The sequence below is a fragment of the Mytilus trossulus genome, chromosome 2 (assembly GCF_036588685.1).
Source record: "Mytilus trossulus isolate FHL-02 chromosome 2, PNRI_Mtr1.1.1.hap1, whole genome shotgun sequence".
Classification (NCBI taxonomy): Eukaryota; Metazoa; Mollusca; class Bivalvia; order Mytilida; family Mytilidae; genus Mytilus; species Mytilus trossulus.
This window is the reverse complement of record NC_086374.1, coordinates 66,625,272-66,647,937: the sequence shown is the minus strand read 5'-3', so window position 1 is coordinate 66,647,937 and position 22,666 is coordinate 66,625,272. Positions and strand designations below refer to the sequence as shown.

At 33.2% G+C, this 22,666-nt stretch overlaps 1 protein-coding gene across 4 annotated transcripts in view; it reads right to left on the bottom strand.

Moving 5' to 3' along the window:
- The window catches only part of LOC134707831 (folylpolyglutamate synthase, mitochondrial-like), a 41,468-nt gene that overhangs the window by 4,221 nt on the left and 14,581 nt on the right, over positions 1 to 22,666 (bottom strand). For 3 of the 4 annotated variants that reach the window (XM_063567903.1, XM_063567905.1, XM_063567906.1), the window contains 10 exons: positions 22,399 to 22,513; positions 21,724 to 21,966; positions 13,796 to 13,873; positions 12,650 to 12,800; positions 10,035 to 10,130; positions 9,300 to 9,397; positions 4,000 to 4,052; positions 2,775 to 2,850; positions 1,787 to 1,850; positions 247 to 261 (listed from right to left, as the gene is read on the bottom strand). In XM_063567903.1, coding sequence (XP_063423973.1) covers positions 247 to 261; positions 1,787 to 1,850; positions 2,775 to 2,850; positions 4,000 to 4,052; positions 9,300 to 9,397; positions 10,035 to 10,130; positions 12,650 to 12,800; positions 13,796 to 13,873; positions 21,724 to 21,966; positions 22,399 to 22,513 — 989 coding nt within the window. The remainder of the gene's footprint in view (positions 1 to 246; positions 262 to 1,786; positions 1,851 to 2,774; positions 2,851 to 3,999; positions 4,053 to 9,299; positions 9,398 to 10,034; positions 10,131 to 12,649; positions 12,801 to 13,795; positions 13,874 to 21,723; positions 21,967 to 22,398; positions 22,514 to 22,666) is intronic. The other variant, XM_063567904.1, reaches the window with a different exon arrangement.

The following is a 22,666-nucleotide window of genomic DNA, read 5'->3' as shown; positions in this document are numbered from 1 at the left end:
TAGGGATTCACTAGACTGAGGGATATGAAATATCTGGCTAGCAAGTGTATGCATTTCATTATATATCATTTTAGATATTTGGTGCCATTTTTTATAATTATTTTTTTTTCTTCACAAAAAAATATTAACATTCAGATATCAAAATTACAGGAGGAAAGCAGAACAATTAAATCTTTATTTTACAATTTAGTTATAATGAAATGCTTGTAATCCATGTATGTGATATTTTTTCTTTTCATTGCTTACCTTGACATCGTTTACCTGTATGTTTAAAGTATTAATTATAATGTAATACCTTATTTAAAACAATATAATAATGTAAGTGAATGTGATCTCATCATAAGTCAGTAATACAGTGTATGTACATTGCATTATTTTTCATGGCAAAATTACTTAATCTCATTTTTTTCTTTCTAACACTCAAATGAATTCTTTATTGCACATATTGCTGTTTAACAATAACACTTGGTGTACAGCATTCCACAAGGTTACTTAATTTTCAATATACTTGTGATGAACATTATTTTTTTCTTTTCATCTGTTATATATTGTTTATTTCTATTAGTAGCTAAAGACCAATCAATAAATAATAAACAAGAGTACACACCTCTTGCCTGCTGTTGATACTAATCATGAATCTTATGTTGTAAGTCTTTTAGATCAAGGTACTACATAATCAATGAAAATTAGGTCAAGCTCAGATGAACCCTGCCAGACAGACATGTATACTTTACAAAATCATTCCATGCACCAAAATAGTTGGACCTAATAGTTGAAAATTAAGCCTACCAACGAAAAACTTCTAAACATTCAATGAAGCATCAAAATGAAGTCAAGGTAAGACAAACCCGCAAAACATACATGTAAATCTACCAATCATCTACTAAACAAATTATAGTTGACCTATTCATTACAGTACCAGAGAAATAGACCTAACCACAAAAAACTAAATCCTAATCACTGATACATGAGGTCAAGGTCAGATGGGTCCTGTCTGACAAACATGTATTTATCTTGCAATGTTTGTGTTTACAAAATACAGATTACCTATTTTAAAAAACTTATAAGTGAGAAAAATACACACTATAAAAAAACATTATTTCAGTTGATGAATCATGAAAATGAGAACAACAGATATATACCAAATGAAAACTTCAGAACATAAAGCATCTGTATACAAAATACATAATTATGCCATTCTTCTACCTTCTAAAAGAAAGGGTTTTACCAATAAGTTCTGGTCCATAGCCAGGAATTTCCAAGGGGGCGTTTGTTGGACTCACAAACTCAACTTTAACAGTCACAATTTCGAACAGAATATTGACTTTAATAGTGCTTATTTGTTTTCAAGGGGGGGCTACAGGTATGAAATTATGCCATATCCAGTCAGTGTCCTTATCTCTAGCTTTCTCAACGTCTTTGACCTGGCATATAGTTTATCCCTTAGAATAGGAAACTTGATAAATGGATGTGACTTTCTGGAAAGTTATTATGTGCATGCTGACATTTGTTTGTTTGCTTCCTGTATTGACTCTAAAAAAACTGTGAATTCATTATAAGTCATTGGATACCAATTTTCATGGATTAAGTGGATACATTTGAACCACTTAATTAAATGTTCAACGATTGACAAACTTTCATAAGGTTTGTATGCAGACTTCGACAAAACCATAAAATTAAATAACTACAAACGTGTAAGTCTTACTTAATCCACGAAAATAGGTCCCTACGAAAATAAATGAATGGTAAAAAGTGAAGTGATATGATCATTAGCTATATACCCTACCTGCAGATGATGATGTTGTGTACGATATGTTTGGACAGAAAACAGCACCATCAAACCCACACGACTAAAAATACAAAATTTATATAAAATATACATAAATGATAAAAAATATAAACGTTTGCATAAAAATCAGTAAAAGAATTTCAATTATGTCTGCACATTCATAAACAAACTTTATATAGCGTTGGCTGAAATCTCATTGAAAACTATAGCACCCATGAGTCCATATATCCATCCAATTACTTGGGGATTATTTCTCTACCTCATAAAAGTATCTCTCTAGCACCCATGAGTTCATATATCCATCCAATTACTTGGGGATTATTTCTCTACCTCATACATGTATCTCTCTAGCACATTTGATTTGGGATAGACAATAAGACAAAAATCCTAAACCTGATATATGGACTCATCCGAGGAGGCAATTGAGTTTGAATGTTATACCTTCTTGGGAACAAAAATTAGCACATCTGTCTATACATATCATATCTAATGAAGCAAGTTTTTTAGAATTTGTTTTACAATTTGAGTAAGCCTTTCAACTATGATATGATACAACTAATTTAAATACTAACATGTTTACTGTAGTTTTTTCTGAGGTCCTCCAGCATAAAGATGATTGTTTATAAGTCAGAAAAAGCATAACAATTATAGCTAACATATATGAATTGTTATGAAAAAAAGACATTTTGTTTGCTTAAGATTGAACTGAATTTTTCAGAGATCTATATGAAATGCAATGAAATCTGGTTGAAGAATTTCTTACAAATAGATAAAGCTGTAATTTAATGGCACCGGCTGAAGATTAGATACTGAAAATAATAGAATCACAGAAAAGAGACAACAACCCGACACACAAAGGCCATCAATGAGTCTTCAATGCAGCAAAAAAATCCGCAACCGGAGATAGCCTTAAGCTGGCCCCCTAAAAAATAACCATGCTTTACCATGAGTGGTCTAAGAAGTTGTGTTAATAACTATACTTTACCATGAGTGGTCTTAGAAGTTGTGTTACATCTCTATCTCCAGTGGTGTTAAACAACAAAATTTTAATCACTTTACCACTGAAAATAGAATAAAAAGTTACATGTTAATCTTCAACTTTGGTTTGTTGATACACAATACCTTCATAATAAATGTAATTCAATGTAAGTACAGAGTGTGTTTGAGCTAACACGGTTATGCTTTGTCTGCCACTTTAAAAACCGAAATCAAATTTTAAAGATTTATTTTTAAATCCATCAGAAACTTATCATTTCAAACAATGCAAGGTAACTTAGGATTGACTAAAAGGTAAAAAGTCACATATAAATAAAGCACGATTCTGAAAAAAACTATTATGAATTCAGTAGCCTTCCATTATCAGTCCTCCAAAGATGTACATATTCAGGACACCTTTTTGAACTGCTGTGATGTGTTGTTCGAATCAGAAAAGCTCATACTAATTAAAACTTATCTCTGCTGTATATGAAGTCTTTCTGTTCAAAAGCATTGAAAAAATATTTCACAGATTTCTTTAATTTTATTCAACTTGTAGAAAAATTCTAAGTATATGTGATACAAAAGTAGTTACCCAACATATCCCAATGTGACATCATTTAACAACTAATCAGTGTAAAGCTGCTGACCAAAGGTTAACTCATTTTGTTCAATAGTTTTTCGAAGTATGATGAAATTGTTATATAGAAATACGGATTAATGGACTCATGAACAAGGTGTTTACAAGAAGTCAAATCATAAAAATAGGGAACTTGGAGGAAAATTTAAAACAGAAAGTTCTTATCAATTGGCAAAATCAAGAGCTCAAACACATTGAATGAATGGAAAACAACTATCATAATCCTGACTTGGTACAGGTATTTTCTAATGTAGAAACTATTGGATTAAACCTTTTTTTTTAGCTAGCTAAACCTCTTACTTTTATGATGTGTGAACAAATACATCCCCTTCTCTTTGAGTGATGGTACTATATAACGGCGAGATGAGTCAATTATTGTAAGGGCTATTCCAGAAAAAAAATGTATGGGGGGTTTGGAGTGGGGGGATGGGGGATTGGAAGGCAGTTTTTGTCAGCACCCACCACCCAGACAATTGAAATTGAGAATTATAGTGTGAAAAGTTGCTCTGATACCCATCACCCATGTATTATTAATACAATTTGCCTTTCGACCCCCCCCCTTTCATTTTTTCTGGAATAAATGAAAAGTAATTACCTAATGCCGTCTGCTTCTCTCTTGGAATGTTTTTGGAACCAATCAACACACTGCTGTAATAGAAATAAGATCATCAAAACACATTTTTCTACTAATGGATATTTGGCCGTTTCAGAATCTAAAGCATCATGGGAAATTTCATTGTTCGTACCCAAAAATGAAATAACGTCACATCACTGGTTAAATTTCCATTGTTTATGAAATTTTTAACCAATTAGGACGCTTTGGTGTACACTTTTACAATATTATCCAAGATGCATTAGATTCTAAAACAGTCAATTACTAAAATAAAATTCAAAAGACAAAATATTTGAAACAATCTAACATGTCTAATGTTTACACGAAATAATATATAGAAAATTTTCTAGCTTGTAGATACATAAGTTGTTCTTGTTATCAATGGTATTACATTTAAATACAATTTTACCAAAAACACTTCTCTTTCAAGCGAGGAACAAAATGCTCATTTTTATTTCATATTTAAACTGCTATGTTTATATTCTTGAACAACCATTGACATAACAGGTACTATTACCTGTGGATTCATTTATTTTCAAGGGTAACAATGGTCGTGGATTAAGGAAAATTTACCTAATTTTGTGGTTTTTCCAAAGTCTGCATACAGGTCTATCAAAAATGTGTTGAACATTGATTTTGTGGTTCATCTGTACTCACCAGAACAACAAAAATTTGTATCTAACGAATAACTAGAGGCTCTAAAGAGCCTGTGTCGCTCACCTTGGTCTATGTGAATATTAAACAAAGGACGCAGATGGATTCATGACAACTTTGTGTTTTGGTGATGGTAATGTGTTTGTACATCTTACTTTACTGTACATTCTTGCTGCTAATAATTATCTCTATCTATAATGAACTTGACCCAGTAGTTTTAGTGGAAAATGTTAGTAAAAATTTACAAATTTCATGAAAATTGTTAAAAGTTGACTATAAGGGACAATAACTCCTTAATGGGTCAATTGACCATTTTGGTCATGTTATCTTATTTTAAGGTATCACTTTGCTGTACATTATTGTTGTTTACAGTTTATCTCTATCTATACAGTCCGCCAAAAGTTAAGCACCACCTGTTTTTATTGCACAGATTTTTTTTCAAATTTAAAAAATCAATTATTCCATGAAAAAAATAAAACAATCATATAGCAATTTTGCTAATGTATACCATAAACAAACCAGAAATGTAATTTTAGTCACTTATGAAGGTTCTATGCATGTAGGTTTTCCATTCATAGAAATAGTGTAAATTACTGAATTCAGAAACAGAATTTAAGTTTCACTTTGATTTTTATTTTTCTACAAAAAATGATCACCCAATATTATTAAAACTTTCTACACATAAGCTTTGGCAATTTTAATGACAACATTTGAGTCAATAGCATGCATAACAACCTCACTTACGGTAGAGTTTAAAACCACAACGTTTCTTTCTCGGAATAAGCCTTCAAGCTTTAGTTTAGGAAATCTGTTGCATTAAACAACAAATACCACTTTTAAATCGACAAAATATTGTGAAGGTGGATCTCTGTGATTGAGATTTCCGCCAATGGCATCTCAGACATGTTTGATAGGGTTTATGTATGGGGACATGGAAGGCTAAAAAATAGTGAAAATGGCTTTTTGCTCTTTGGACTCGGTTAAAATCCATGCTCTGTGTGTCCTAGCTTTGTCGTCCATGTACAAGAGTCTTGGCAATGTAGATACAAGTGGGGGATTATTAAAATGAGGGACTAAAATGTTTTAATGCTACAAATCTCTGTTTGTCTGTTCGTTTATGCTACCCTGCATAACATGCATACCCAGCTTATAACGGTATAAGAAGCAACCCCGTACTGGAACACCACCAGCACTGAATGCAGTCCTTGTGCAAACATTGTTTTTGGTCATAGGCCGTTTTTTCCCCCCGCGAAATTCGTATTTTGGCGTCTACTGGCAGTAAAAGAAACTGACTACCATCTGAACAATGAGTGTTTTGTCAGCTTCTTATGTTCAAGCATATATAGTCATTATCCCATTAAAACCTGACGGTGGAGTGCCTTCCTGAAAGTACAGGTCTCTATACACCAAGACTTGCTCTTCAGATGCCTCTGAGAAGTCGACTCACCAATGTACGAACACTTACACGACCACCTGGGGAAACTGTGTATTTGTAAACGCGCAGATGACATTTGATAAGAGGTTGCTTATCTGCTTTATCGGAGTTCAATCTTTTTGGTCGTAATTGATTTTCTTAGTGTATGTTGAAGGTAATTCATAACACCAAACATTAATAATTTTTTTCGCAATAGTTAAAAAAAATATTGCCAGTTATATTTCGGTGGTGCTTAACTTTTGGCGGACTGTATATAATAGTATTCAAAATAATTACCAAAAACATCAAAATTTCCTTAAAATTACCAATTCAGGGGCAGCAACCTACCAACAGGTTGTCAGATCCATCTGAAAATTCCATGGCAGATAGACCTTCACCTGATCAACAATTTTCCTAAGCCAGATTTGCTCTAAATGCTTTGGTTTTTGAGTTATAAGCCAAAAACTGCATTTTACACCTATGTTCTATTTTAAGCCGTGGCGGCCATCTTGGTTGGATTGCCAGGTCATCGGACACATTTTTCAAACTAGATACCCCAAAGATGATTGTGGCCAAGTTTGGATTTATTTGGCCCAGTAGTTTCAGAGGAGGAGATTTTTGCAAAAGATTACTAAGATTTACAAACTAGAGGCTCTAAAGAGCCTGTGTCGCTCACCTTGGTCTATGTTAATATTAAACATTGTTCACAAATGAATTCATGACAAAATTGTGTTTTGGTGATGGTGATGTTTTTGAAGATCTTACTTTAATAAACATTTTTGCTGCTTACAAGTATCTCTATCTATAACAGTAGTTTCTGTGGAAAATGTTAGTGAAAATCTACAAATTTTGTGAAAATTGTTAAAAAATGACTATGAAGGGCAATAACTCCTCAGGGGGTCATTTGACTATTTTGGTCATGTTGACTTATTTTTAGTTCTTACTTTACTGTACATTATTGCTGTTTACAGTTTATCTCTATCTATAATAATATTCAAGATAATAACAAAAAAACAGCAAAATTTCCTCAAAATTACCAATTTAGGGGCAGCAACCTAACAACCGATGATCCAATTCATCTGAAAATTTTACAGCAGATAGATCTTAACCTGATAAACAATTTCACCCTTTGTCAAGTTTGCTCTAAATGCTTTGGTTTTTGAGTTATAAGCCAAAAAGTGTATTTTACCCCTATGTTCTATTTTTAGCCATGGCGGCCATCTTGGTTGGTTGGCAGGGTCAGCGGACACAATTTTCAAACTAGATACCTCAATGATGATTGTGGCCAAGTTTGATTAAATTTTACCTAGTAGTTTCAGAGGAGAAGATTTTTCTAAAAGATAACTAAGATTTACGAAAAATGGTTAAAAATTGACTATAAAGGGCAATAACTCCTACAGTGGTCAACTGACCATTTTGGTCATGTTGACTTATTTGTAGATCTTACTTTGCTGAACATTATTGCTGTTTACAGTTTTTCTCTATCTATAATAATATTCAAGATAATAACCAAAAACAGCAAAATTTCCTTAAAATTACTGATTCAGGGGCAGCAACCTAACAACGGAATGTCAGATTCATCTGAAAATTTTAAAGCAGATAGATCTTAACCTGATAAACAATTTCATCCTTCGTCAGATTTGCTCTAAATGCTTTGGTTTTTGAGTTATAAGCCAAAAACTGCATTTTACCCCTATGTTCTATTTTTAGCCATGGCGGCCATCTTGGTTGGTTGGCAGCGTCACCGGACACAATTTTCAAACTAGATACCTCAATGATGATTGTGGCCAAGTTTGGTTAAATTTGGCGCAGTAGTTTCAGAGGAGAAGAATTTTGTAAAAGTTAACGCCGGACGACGACGACTGACGACGACGGACGACGACAGACGACGGACGCCAAGTGATGAGAAAAGCTCACTTGGCCCTTCGGGCCAGGTGAGCTAAAAATGGTTAAAAATTTACTATATAGGGCAATAACTCCTAAAGGGGTCACTTGACCATTTTGATGATGTTGACTTATTTGTAAACCTTACTTTGCTGAACATTATTGCTGTTTACAGTTTATCTCTTTCTATTATAATATTCAAGATAATGACCAAAATCAGCCAAATTTCTTTTAAATTACCGAATCAGGGGCAGCAACCCAACAATAGGTTGTCCGATTCATCTGAAAATTTCAGGGCAGATAGATCTTGACCTAAAAACAATTACACCCATGTCAGATTTGCTCTAAATGCTTTGATTTTTGAGTTATAAGCCAAAAACTGCATTTTACCCCTATGTTCTATTTTAAGCCATGGCGGCCATCTTGGATGGTTGGTCGGGTCACCGGACACATTTTTTGAACTAGATACCCCAATGATGATTGTGGCCAAGTTTGGTTTAATTTAACCAGTAGTTTCAGAGGAGAAGATTTTTGTAAAAGCTAAGGAAGGACGACGATGACGAACCTGTGGGCCAGGTGAGCTAAAAATGAATCCACAGTATATGAATGGGTTTTACTAATTGTTGAAGACTGTACAGTGACCCATAGTTGTTAATTTCTGTGTCCTTGGTCTCTTGTCAATAGTTGTCTCATTTGAAATCATACCATACTCCTTATTTCTATATGGGTAAAAACATTGCTTTCAGAGTAGATACAAATGAAAATTGGTTATAAACAGAAAGATTTACTGTACAGCGGGTTATTTTCACGGGTGTAAAATTTCGCGATTTACCTTGAATAAGGTTCATGAAATATTTTGGTGGTTATTATTTTTGCAAATTCAAAACTTTCATCAATATCTGTGCATGTACACCATTAAATTGGCGGAATTTATTTTGGCGATTTCATCTATTTGCGAAAAATAAGCGAACATTTACACCCTGGGAAAATAACCCGCTATTCAGTATATAGGTCACTATTATTCATCTATATCCTCCATGAGCACAACACAGCTTCTTGTAGGTGGCAAATATTCATGCCAAGTTTCATTAATCAACTTGGAAGAATTTAGAAGTTAAGAACAAGAAAGATTAAATGACAGATGGACAACATAATAATTTCATTGAATATATAGTATTTTTACAAACATTTATTTCAATCGTTGAGAAGCTTGATTTCTCTTCACTAACAGTATGAGATTAAAACGTTCAGCTGATTTTTGAGAGTGATCTCCCTGAGGTACCGGTATTCTGGTTTCAGTTTAAGGACTCTACTAAATTTTTGTTCTTACCTGAATACTTTCAAGGGTATGAGCACCATCTAGATAGTAAGTTAAATTGTTTTTCTTTATGGTCTGATTTCTCCCTAACCATTTACATTCAACTAAACCTAAAATTGTATAAGAGGCAAAAATGTTATTGGAGAGTACTACATTGTGTGTTGTTTTGATTTGTATTTTCTTTAGTTCTTTGCAAAGACAGCTTTAAAGGAAATGACAACAAAGTCCCTTTACACAACAATAAATTGAAATCATAGAATCATTTCACTACTACCAGTACATTTGTCAAATATTGTAACTTCACAAATGGTTGTCGATTTTTTGCAATAATAAAAATATTACAATAATTTTTACATTATTATGATTTTAGAAAATACTGCCTTAAAAACAAATGATGCATACTTTTTTTTATTTTGCAAATCTTCCTAATTGCATTTTTCACAGTAATCATGAAACAGATAATTGTTATTATATTAAATAAAGTATTTCTTGCATGAAAATAAATCATGTCATCATTCTTAAAACAAAGATAGACAAAAGATTGACCAATATTCCAGGAAAAACATAATGTAAATGTAACATCTCCATTAATCCTGATAGAGAAGGTACATCAATTCCACTGTACCTTCATGACTCTTGAGGGGTTCTTCAGATATCGCAGGAATTTACCAGTATATACATTCATAGATAAATTTCTAAATTTAATATGTCTGATATCAAATTTTGAAGTAAATTGTAGGAACTGACCATTTATCAAAGATTGGTTGAAGGGGAAAGACTTTGCTACTCCTAAATCACCATGTCCATTTACAGCAACTTTGTTCACACCATTCATTACTTCCTCTGAAATAATTTTGATAAAAAAAAACTAGAGGCTCTAAAGAGCCTGTGTCGCTCACCTTGGTCTATGTGCATATTAAACAAAGGACACAAATGCATTCATGACAAAATTGTATTTTGGTGATGGTGATGTGTTTGAAGTTCTTACTTTACTGAACGATTTTGCTTCTTACAATTATATCTATCATGAACTTTGCCCATTAGTAACAGAGAACTATATTTGGTAAAAATTTACATAAATTTACCAAATTATTGAAAATTGTTAAAAATTGACTATAAAGGGCAATAACTCCTTAAGGGGTCAATTGACCATTTAGGTCATGTTGACTTATTTGTAGATCTTACTTTGCTGAACATTATTGCTGTTTACAGTTTATCGCTATCTATAATAGTATTCAAGAGAAACAAAAACGGCAAAATTTCTTTAAAAATTACCAATTGGAGGGCAGCAACCCAACAACCAGTTGTCCAATTCATCTGAAAAATTCAGGGCAGATAGATATTGACTTGATTAACAATTTAACTTCTTGTCAGATTTGCTCTAGATGCTTTGGTTTCATAGTTATAAGTAAAAAACTGCATTTTACCCCTATGTTCTATTTTTAGCCGTGGCGGCCATCTTGGTTGAATGGCCAGGTCATCGGACACATTTTTCAAACTAGATACCCCAAAGATGATTGTGGCCTAGTAGTTTCAGTGGAGATTTTGTAAAAGATTACTTAGATTTATGAAAAATGGTTAAAGATTGACTATAAAGGGCAATAACTCCTAAAGGGGTCAACTGACCATTTTGGTCATGTTGACTTATTTGTAGATCTTACTTTGCTGAACATTATTGCTGTTTACAATTTATCTCTATCTATAATAATATTCAAGATAATAACCAAAAACAGCAAAATTTCCTCAAAATTACCAATTCAGGGGCAGCAACCCAACAACCGATTGACCGATTCATCTGAAAATTTCAGGGCAGATAGTTCTTGACCTGATAAACATTTTTATCCCATGTCAGATTTCCTCAAAATGCTTTGGTTTTTGAGTTATAAGCCAAAAACTGCATTTTACCCCTATGTTCTATTTTTAGCGGTGGCGGCCATCTTGGTTGGTTGACCAGGTCACGCCACACATTTTTTAAACTACATACCCCAAAGATGAGTGTGGCCAAGTTTAGATTAATTTGGCCAAGTAGTTTCAGAGGAGAAGATTTTTGTAAAAGATTACTTTAATTTACGAAAAATGGTTAAAAATTGACTATAAAGGGCAATAACTCCTAAACGGGTCAACTGACCATTTTGGTCATGTTGACTTATTTGTAGATCTTACTTTGCTGAACATTATTGCTTTTTACAGTTTATCTCTAACTATAATAATATTCAAGATAATAACCAAAAACAGCAAAATTTCTTCAAAATTACCAATTCAGGGGCAGCAACCCAACAACCGATTGACCGATTCATCTGAAAATTTCAGGGCAGATAGATCTTGACCTGATAAACATTTTTACCCCTGTCAGATTTGCTCTAAATGCTTTGGTTTTTGAGTTATAAGCCAAAAACTGCATTTTACCCCTATGTTCTATTTTTAGCCGTGGCGGCCATCTTGGTTGGTTGACCGGGTCACGCCACACATTTTTTAAACTAGATACCCCAATGATGATTGTGGCCAAGTTTGGTTTGATTTGGCCCAGTAGTTTCAGAGGAGAAGATTTTTGTAAAAGTTAACGACGACGGACGACGACGACGGACGACGACAGACGACGGACGCCAAGTGATGAGAAAAGCTCACTTGGCCCTTCGGGCCAGGTGAGCTAAAAATGAAGCTAAAATTAATATTTACATGTTTCCTGTTTTTCAATCTGATTGAAGCAAATCTCAAATGTCTACACTCATGACACTTTCAACTTGTATTAAACATTTATATGCATTAAACAATAATGACAAAACCTAACTGCAGAACTTTTATGTATGCTAAAAATGTCAAATAGCTATTTGTTGTCTCTTTGACAACATTCCCCATTTCCATTCTCAATTTTATATTGTGATTATGCTGCACAATCTATACAGCCCAACCCTTCATAATTTCTATCCTGTCTGAGGGGAAAATATGTGTTATCTTACCATACACATGCTTTAAATATGATATTGAGCTTGAAGGATGACACCTAATCTTAGATGTACATTAACCTTAAAAATAACAGATATCTTATTTATTTATTGAATTACTTCCTTGTAAATGTATTATCAAATCACTCTGACAGGAAATAACTATATACTAAGATTTTTATACATAAAGGGTTTTGATCACTTTTAAGTGATGTAAACACAATTAAACACGAAACAAGTCATCTTAAAAAGTAGTTTAAACAATGAGAGTAGGAATGCTCTTTACTGTCAGGTGTCAAACCATAATTTTTGACTACTGTCAAACTGGTTAAAACTTTACTACGATTTGTTAAATTATCCTTAACATGATTTGTCAGTCTCAAATAAGTAACGGAAAGCCTAAATTTTTGGTATAATCACCTTTTAAAACTCCCTGACTTTTCATCCATGACCTTGTCAATTGTAACGCTAGAGAAGCATTGACTTTCTGCATATGTCCCGCAATACCAAGCTTAAACTTCTCACCTGGTCTTTCATAGGAAGAAAAGTGGGGAGCTACTTCTAGATGGCACTGCAAAACCAAAACCATTTATTTAGCCAAAATAGTATTCGTTTTTAATGAAAATAAAAACCAATAAATATGAGAACAACTTTATTTAATTACAAATGTATTCGTTTGGTGTATGTTCACTTGTTTGTGTTAATATATCTTTTGATTGAGTAATGCTATTTTATTTGATATTGCACAGTGTGTCTTTCTATGTTGTGATTTTACACTATTGTTTCAGGTAAGGGTGAAGGTTGGTATATTTAAATCAAACTGTTTAAAGACAGTGCTTTGTCCTATAATGGTTTACTTTTACAAATTGTGACTTGGATGGAGAGTTGTCTCTTGGCACTCATACCACATCTTCATATATCTAACAACAGTTTTATTTCTGAATGACTGTATTCATATATACACAATTATTTATTATGTATATACATAATTAGCATAGGTTCAAATCACGGTGAGGGAAGAAAAAAAAATTTGCGAGAGCAAATTTACAGATCTAACATTGTTAGGTTGATGTTTAGACGAGATGTATATACATTATTTCTGCATATACGGATATATACATAATTAAGGTAGCACAATACAAAGATTGTATAACTCCAACTCCCAAGTTTTAAAATGCTGTAACTTTCTTAATAATGCTTGAAAACTTATAAAAGAGGTAGTTTTGGATAGCTAACAGATTACTCTTTCAAATTAATGCAATGTTAGTGTTATGCAACAATTACGTAATAATGTATATACGGAATTCTGTAGATTTACGTATATATATACGTAAATAAGTATTTTTGACCCTGATTCGGCACCATATCATATATATAAATTTTAAAACTGGCAACAAAAGTTTGATACTGGCCGTTTTAAATGTGTTTAATTTTGGAGGACAGCACAGACCATACAAAACAACAGAAATACTTTCTTTATTTTACTTGTTGAATAAATATCATTAGAACAAATTAAGGAATTAAAAAATTTCCATTAGAAACATTAATGTGAAGAAATATACCAACCCCCTTTTCCTCTGCCCTTTCATGCAGAACTTTGAGAGCTTCAGGACACTGTGGAGATGTAAAGGCTGGGACACCAGGCTACAAATAAATTTAAAAGGTAAAATTAACAATGATATACAATCATTTAGTTTTAAATCAAAAATATATTACTGTGAAAGTACTATAATTCGTGGGTATCAATTTTCATGGTTTGAGCAAAGGTTACATGTTAGTAGGTTTTTAAATTCAAGAAGAAAAACTAGAGGCTCCAAAGAGCCTGTGTCGCTCACCTTGGTCTATGTGAATATTAAACAAAGGAAGCAGATGGATTCATGACAAAATTGTGTTTTGGTGATGGTGATGTGTTTGTAAATCTTACTTTACTAGTCTTGCTGCTTACATTTATCTCTATCTATAATGAACTTGGCCCAGTAGTTTCAGTGGAAAATGTTAATAAAAATTTACAAATTTTATGAAAATTGTTAAAAATTGACTATAAAGGACAATAACTCCTTAGGGGGTCAATTGACAATTTCGGTCATGTTGACTTATTTGTAAATCTTACTTTGCTGAACATAATTGCTGTTTACAGTTTATCTCTATCTATAATAAAATTTAAGATCATAACCAAAAACAGCAAAATTTCCTTAAAATTACCGATTCAGGGGCAGCAACCCAACAATGGGTTGTCAGATTCATCTGAAAATTATAGGGCAGATAGATCTTGATCTGATTAATAATTTTACCCCGTGTTGGATTTGCTCTAAATGCTTTGGTTTTTGAGTTATAAGCCAAAAACTGCATTTTACCCCTATGTTCTATTTTTAGCTGTGGCGGCCATCTTGATTTGATAGTCGGGTCACCGGACACATTTTTAAAACAAGATACCCCAAAGATGATGATTGCCAAGTCTGGATTAATTTGGCCCACTAGTTTCAGAGGAGAAGATTTTTGTAAAAGATAACTAAGATTTACGAAAAATGGTTAAAAATTGACTATAAAGGGCAATAACTCCTAAACAGGTCAACTGACCATTTCGGTCATGTTGACTTATTTGTAAATCCTACTTTACTAAACATTATTGCTGTTTACAGTTTATCTCTATCTATAATAATATTCAAGATAATAACCAAAAACTGCAAAATTTCCACAAAATTACCAATTCAGGGGCAGCAACCCAACAACGGGTTGACCGATTCATCTGAAAATTTCAGGGCAGATAGATCTTGACCTGATAAACATTTTTACCCCATGTCAGATTTCCTCTAAATGCTTTGGTTTTTGAGTTATAAGCCAAAAACTGCATTTTACCCCAATGTTCTATTTTTTGCCGTGGCGGCCATCTTGGTTGGATGGCAGGGTCACGCCACACATTTTTTAAACTAGATACCCCAAAGATGATTATGGCCAAGTTTGGTTCAATTTGCCCAGTAGTTTCAGAGGAGAAGATTTTTGTAAAAGATAACTAAGATTTACAAAAATGGTTAAAAATTGACTATAAAGGGCAATAACTCCTTAACGGGTCAACTGATCATTTCAGTCATGTTGACTTATTTGTAAATCCTACTTTACTAAACATTATTGCTGTTTACAGTTTATCTCTATCTATAATAATATTCAAGATAATAACCAAAAACTGCAAAATTTCCACAAAATTACCAATTCAGGGGCAGCAACCCAACAACGGGTTGACCGATTCATCTGAAAATTTCAGGGCAGATAGATCTTGACCTGATAAACATTTTTACCCCATGTCAGATTTCCTCTAAATGCTTTGGTTTTTGAGTTATAAGCCAAAAACTGCATTTTACCCCAATGTTCTATTTTTTGCCGTGGCGGCCATCTTGGTTGGATGACAGGGTCACGCCACACATTTTTTAAACTAGATACCCCAATGATGATTATGGCCAAGTTTGGTTCAATTTGGCCCAGTAGTTTCAGAGGAGAAGATTTTTGTAAAAGATAACTAAGATTTACGAAAAATGGTTAAAAATTGACTATAAAGGGCAATAACTCCTAAACGGGTCAACTGACCATTTCGGTCATGTTGACTTATTTGTAAATCCTACTTTACTAAACATTATTGCTGTTTACAGTTTATCTCTATCTATAATAATATTCAAGATAATAACCAACCAGATGCTCCGCAGGGCGTAGCTTTATACGACCGCAGAGGTTGAACCCTGAACGGTTGGGGCAAGTATGGACACAAAATTCAAGCTGGATTCCGCTCTAAATTTGGATTGTGATTAAATAGTTGACACAGCATAGGTTTCTGACACAGAATGAATGTATTCAAATGAACTTAAAATTTTTGTTTTCTCTTAGAGCAATTCACTATGCTGTTGAATATTAATCCTCTCAAAAAAATGTTTGAAGAAATTTTCTTTTTATTTATGAAATTTCAAATGAGAAAAATTGAACCCAATTTTTTAATCACATCCCCCTTTCCCTTATTCCAAAACTAATTTCAATTAAAATATTCTAATGGAGTTTGCAACAATTACTACTCATTTAAATACATCATAAAATATTAAGATGTAAAAAAACTGCTTGTTATCACTGAATGGTAAAGATTATTTAAATTTATCAGTTGGTAGTAAAAAGTGAATATACATTGTATATTGTATATAACAAAGATTTAAGTTGATTCTGGACAAAGAAAGATAACTCCAATTAAAAAAAATTCTTGCAGATATTTCTTGCTTACTACACTGGACAAAGAAAGATAACTCTTAATTAAAAAAAAAATTGCTATTTCACAATATTGTGAAATTAGATATTTCTTGCCATTGCACAATACTGTGCAATTGAAAAGACTTGCTATTGCACAATACTTAATATAATAATTTTAGATCCTGATTTGGACCAACTTGAAAACTGGGCCCAGTATCAAAAATCTAAGTACATGTTTAGATTCAGCATATCAAAGAGGCCCAAGAATTTAATTTTTGTTAAAATCAAACTTAGTTTAATTTTGGACCCTTTGCACTTTAATTTATACCAATTTTAAAACTGGACCTAAAATCAAAAATCTAAGTACATTTTTAGATTCAGCATATCAAAGAACCCAAAGATTTCAATTTTTGTTAAAATCAAACTAAGTTTAATTTTGGACCCTTTGGACCTTAATGTAGACCAATTTGAAAACGGGACCAAAAATTAAGAATCTACATACACAGTTAGATTCGGCATATTAAAGAACCCCAATTATTCAATTTTGATGAAATCAAACAAAATTTATTTTTGGACCCTTTGGGCCCCTTTTTCCTTAACTGTTGGGACCAAAACTCCCAAAATCAATACCAACCTTCCTTTTATAGTCATAAACCTTGTGTTTAAATTTCATAGATTTCTATTTACTTATACTAACGCTATGGTGCGAAAACCAAGAAAAATGCTTATTTGGGTCCCTTTTTGGCCCCTAATTCCTAAACTGTTGGGACCGAAACTCCCAAAATCAATACCAACCTTCCTTTTGTGGTCATAAACATTGTGTTTAAATTTCATTGATTTCTATTTACTTTAACTAAAGTTATTGTGCGAAAACCAAGAATAATGCTTATTTGGGCCCTTTTTTGGCCCCTTATTCCTAAACTGTTGAAACCAAAACTCCCAAAATCAATCCCAACCTTTCTTTTGTGGTCATAAACCTTGTGTCAAAATTTCATAGATTTCTATTAACTTAAACTAAAGTTATAGTGCGAAAACCAAGAAAATGCTTATTTGGGCCCTTTTTGACCCCTAATTCCTAAAATGTTGGAACCAAAACTCCCAAAATCAATACCAGCCTTCCTTTTATGGTCATTAACCTTGTGTTAAAATTTCATAGATTTCTATTCACTTTTACTAAAGTTAGAGTGCGAAAACTAAAAGTATTCGGACGACGACGACGACGACGACGACGACGACGACGACGACGACGACGACGACGACGACGCCAACGTGATAGCAATATACGACGAAAATTTTTTCAAAATTTGCGGTCGTATAAAAACTGCAAAATTTCCACAAAATTACCAATTCAGGGGCAGCAACCCAACAACGGGTTGACCGATTCATCTGAAAATTTCAGGGCAGATAGATCTTGACCTGATAAACATTTTTACCCCATGTCAGATTTCCTCTAAATGCTTTGGTTTTTGAGTTATAAGCCAAAAACTGCAGTTTACCCCTATGTTCTATTTTTAGCCGTGGCGGCCATCTTGGTTGGTTGACCGGGTCACGCCACACATTTTTTAAACTAGATACCCCAATGATGATTGCGGCCAAGTTTGGTTCAATTTGGCCCAGTAGTTTCAGAGGAGAAGATTTTTGTAAAAGATAACTAAGATTTACGAAAAATGGTTAAAAATTGACTATAAAGGGCAATAACTCCTTAACAGGTCAACTGACCATTTCGGTCGTGTTGACTTATTTGTAAATTCTACTTTACTAAACATTATTGCTGTTTACAGTTTATCTCTATCTATAATAATATTCAAGATAATAACCAAAAACTGCAAAATTTCCACAAAATTACCAATTCAGGGGCAGCAACCCAACAATGGGTTGACAGATTCATCTGAAAATTTCAGGGCAGATAGATCTTGACCTGATAAACATTTTTACCTCATGTCAGATTTCCTCTAAATGCTTTGGTTTTTGAGTTATAAGCCAAAAACTGCATTTTACCCCTATGTTCTATTTTTAGCCGTGGCGGCCATCTTGGTTGGTTGACCGCGTCACGCCACACATTTTTTAAACTAGATACCCCAATGATGATTGTGGCCAAGTTTGGTTCAATTTGGCCCAGTAGTTTCAGAGGAGAAGATTTTTGTAAAAGTTAACGACGACGGACGACGGACGACGGACGACGGACGACCGACGCAAAGTGATGGGAAAAGCTCACTTGGCCCTTCGGGCCAGGTGAGCTAAAAAATGAAGAGTTCAGAGTTGAAACCATTAGAAACAAAGATATACATTGTCTAGATTGAAATTGCAAAGTAAACATTTAAATTGTAGTAATGCCACTAATTAACCATAGATCGAGTGATCAACAGATTGGATACCATCAAAGGTGTTAATCCAACCATAAACATGTCACTTAAGGGAAAACATTGACATAAACAAATGCTATAAATGTAACTTGAATTGTAAAATTTATTCCAGCCTTGCATGAAATTATCATTTCCCGTACGAAAATTATGAGGATATAAAACTAGAGGCTCCAAAGAGCCTGTGTCGCTCACCTTGGTCTATGTGAATATTAAACAAAGGAAGCAGATGGATTCATGACAAAATTGTGTTTTGGTGATGTGTTTGTAAATCTTACTTTACTAGTCTTGCTTCTTACATTTATCTCTATCTACAATGAACTTGGCCCAGTAGTTTCAGTGGAAAATGTTAATAAAAATTTACAAATTTTATGAAAATTGTTAAAAATTGACTATAAAGGACAATAACTCCTTAGGGGGTCAATTGACAATTTCGGTCATGTTGACTTATTTGTAAATCTTACTTTGCTGAACATAATTGCTGTTTACAGTTTATCTCTATCTATAATAAAATTTTAGATAATAACCAAAAACAGCAAAATTTCCTTAAAATTACCGATTCAGGGGCAGCAACCCAACAATGGGTTGTCAGATTCATCTGAAAATTGTAGGGCAGATAGATCTTGATCTGATTAATAATTTAACCCCGTGTTGGATTTGCTCTAAATGCTTTGGTTTTTGAGTTATAAGCCAAAAACTGCATTTTACCCCTATGTTCTATTTTTAGCTGTGGCGGCCATCTTGATTTGATAGTTGGGTCACCGGACACATTTTTAAAACTAGATACCCCAAAGATGATGATTGCCAAGTCTGGATTAATTTGGCCCAGTAGTTTCAGAGGAGAAGATTTTTGTAAAAGATAACTAAGATTTACGAAAAATGGTTAAAAATTGACTATAAAGGGCAATAACTCCTAAACGGGTCAACTGACCATTTCGGTCATGTTGACTTATTTGTAAATCCTACTTTACTAAACATTATTGCTGTTTACAGTTTATCTCTATCTATAATAATATTCAAGATAATAACCAAAAACTGCAAAATTTCCACAAAATTACCAATTCAGGGGCAGCAACCCAACAACGGGTTGACCGATTCATCTGAAAATTTCAGGGCAGATAGATCTTGACCTGATAAACATTTTTACCCCATGTCAGATTTCCTCTAAATGCTTTGGTTTTTGAGTTATAAGCCAAAAACTGCATTTTACCCCTATGTTCTATTTTAAGCCGTGGCGGCCATCTTGGTTGGTTGACCGGGTCACGCCACACATTTTTTAAACTAGATACCCCAATGATGATTGTGGCCAAGTTTGGTTCAATTTGGCCCAGTAGTTTCAGAGGAGAAGATTTTTGTAAAAGATAACTAAGATTTACGAAAAATGGTTAAAAATTGACTATAAAGGGCAATAACTCCTAAACGGGTCAACTGACCATTTCGGTCATGTTGACTTATTTGTAAATCCTACTTTACTAAACATTATTGCTGTTTACAGTTTATCTCTATCTATAATAATATTCAAGATAATAACCAAAAACTGCAAAATTTCCACAAAATTACCAATTCAGGGGCAGCAACCCAACAACGGGTTGACCGATTCATCTGAAAATTTCAGGGCAGATAGATCTTGACCTGATAAACATTTTTACCCCATGTCAGATTTCCTCTAAATGCTTTGGTTTTTGAGTTATAAGCCAAAAACTGCATTTTACCCCTATGTTCTATTTTTAGCCGTGGTGGCCATCTTGGTTGGTTGACCGGGTCACGCCACACATTTTTTAAACTAGATACCCCAATGATGATAGTGGCCAAGTTTCGTTCAATTCAGCCCAGCAGTTTCAGAGGAGAAGATTTTTGTAAAAGTTAACGACGACAGACGCCGGACGCCGGACGCAAAGTGATGGGAAAAGCTCACTTGGCCCTTCGGGCCAGGTGAGCTAATGAACACTTTATCATAGCATATTATTACCGGAAATCTGACTCTCATCAATCAAAAATATTTTTTATGAGTATTAAAAGATCAAAAGTTGTACAGTTTAGGTTTTCAAAAATGAAATGGTTATAATTCTGCCTAATATTGTAGTTTATAGTGCATTTGCCTGGTGACTACTATAATAGTAGTCTCAGAATTGAGATTTGCCGGTATTCAGTGTAATCTCTAGATCTTATTGGCAGTCAAACCTACATAGAGATCTCTCCATGTCTTGATTTGGACAACAGTTGTTATATTTCATTGGACACTTAAATTTGTGGATCAAGTCATCCACGAAAACCATGAAAATTGGTTCCCCACGAATAAAATTACTTTCAAGTAATATAATGCCTCGTTCACACTAACATTTATTCAAATTGAATTTGAATCAAATGCGAATTTCGCGTTCACACACTCTTCTATTTTAATTCAAATTGATTCGAAATGGCTAAATCGCATTATCTTAATTGAATTAGAAGTGCGTTTATGTTAATACAAATTAAAAGTTAATGTCGTTCTGACAGTAAAGCGAATTGCAATTTGGATTGGAATTTACGTTTGGATGTAAAACGTTTCGAATGTAAATTAAACTAATTTGAAATTAGTTAATGAAAATTGAATTTGAATTATGTGTGAACGCAGCATAAAAATATATCAAATATTCTTTACGAAAATATTTCTAATAGCAACTTATTTCATACTCATAGTGTCAGTACTTTAAACATACTGCTCAACATATCCTTTTCTTTGCTTCTGTATGAGAAATTTGAACCTTTTAAATCTATTTCATGCAAAAAGTTGATGTAGAGTTTTCAGGGCAGTGCATTAACATTAAGTATATTTTCCTGATTCATTAGCAAATAAAGAAGGGCCATATGAATGCACTACTAATTTGTGTAAAAACCTTAAATATATATAAAAAAAAATAAGACAGAACTTACTTTGAAAATACCAGCTTTTTGCCAAGCAATCTTCTCAATTGTGTTCCCCAAAATAGAAACATGATCCATTCCAAGAGAGGTAACTCCACACACTGCTGGTTTCCTCACTAAATTAGTACTATCATACTGACCTCCTATTCCTACTTCTATTATAGCTACATCTGTTTGTTCTTTCAGAAAAATATTGTAAGCCATAAGGGTAAGGAAGGCAAAGTATGCTGGCATAGATTCATTATTGTGTTCCTGCATTAAAAAAAGTATAAAAAATAGAACCTGTAAGAGTACATTTAACTTTTTTTCTCAATAAATTTAGTTACTTGTTGTTATTATAAAAATTGAACACAATGAATGGAGTACAAATGTTATATTTCTTTTTTACTAATAATTTATTTCTGACTAATTTAGGTTCAAAGGGTAGTGTGGAACTTTTTTGTTTATTTTTGTATAATATATTTTATGAATAGTTGTTTGGCATTTTTTGTGGTTAATAGCAATATCGCAATGATTTCTGGAAGTTATAGTAGAAAAGGTGAGAAAATTAGTTGTGTCAGTTGAAAACTAATGGCCCTGTCAATATATACACTATATTACCTAAGTAAGTTGAGACAACAGCACAATATGTATATATGTATCATTGTACCACTTTATATAACTTTATATAACACATATACAAACCTTAGTAGCTTCTAGCTTGTTGTATACATCCCAGAAATAATCGACAAATTTCTCACGAGACAGAGGCTGTCCATTTACTTGAAATCGCTCCCTAACTTCTACAAGATGAGGTGAACTGAAAAACATTTTCAAAACTTATGTCAAAACAATGTGTAATTACACTTATGGTGGCAAATGGAAGTGTAACTTGAGGCTCTCAAGAGCCTGTGTTGCTCTACATCATCTTGGTTCCCAAGGCTTCCAAAGAAATCAACAAGATTGTTGGTCT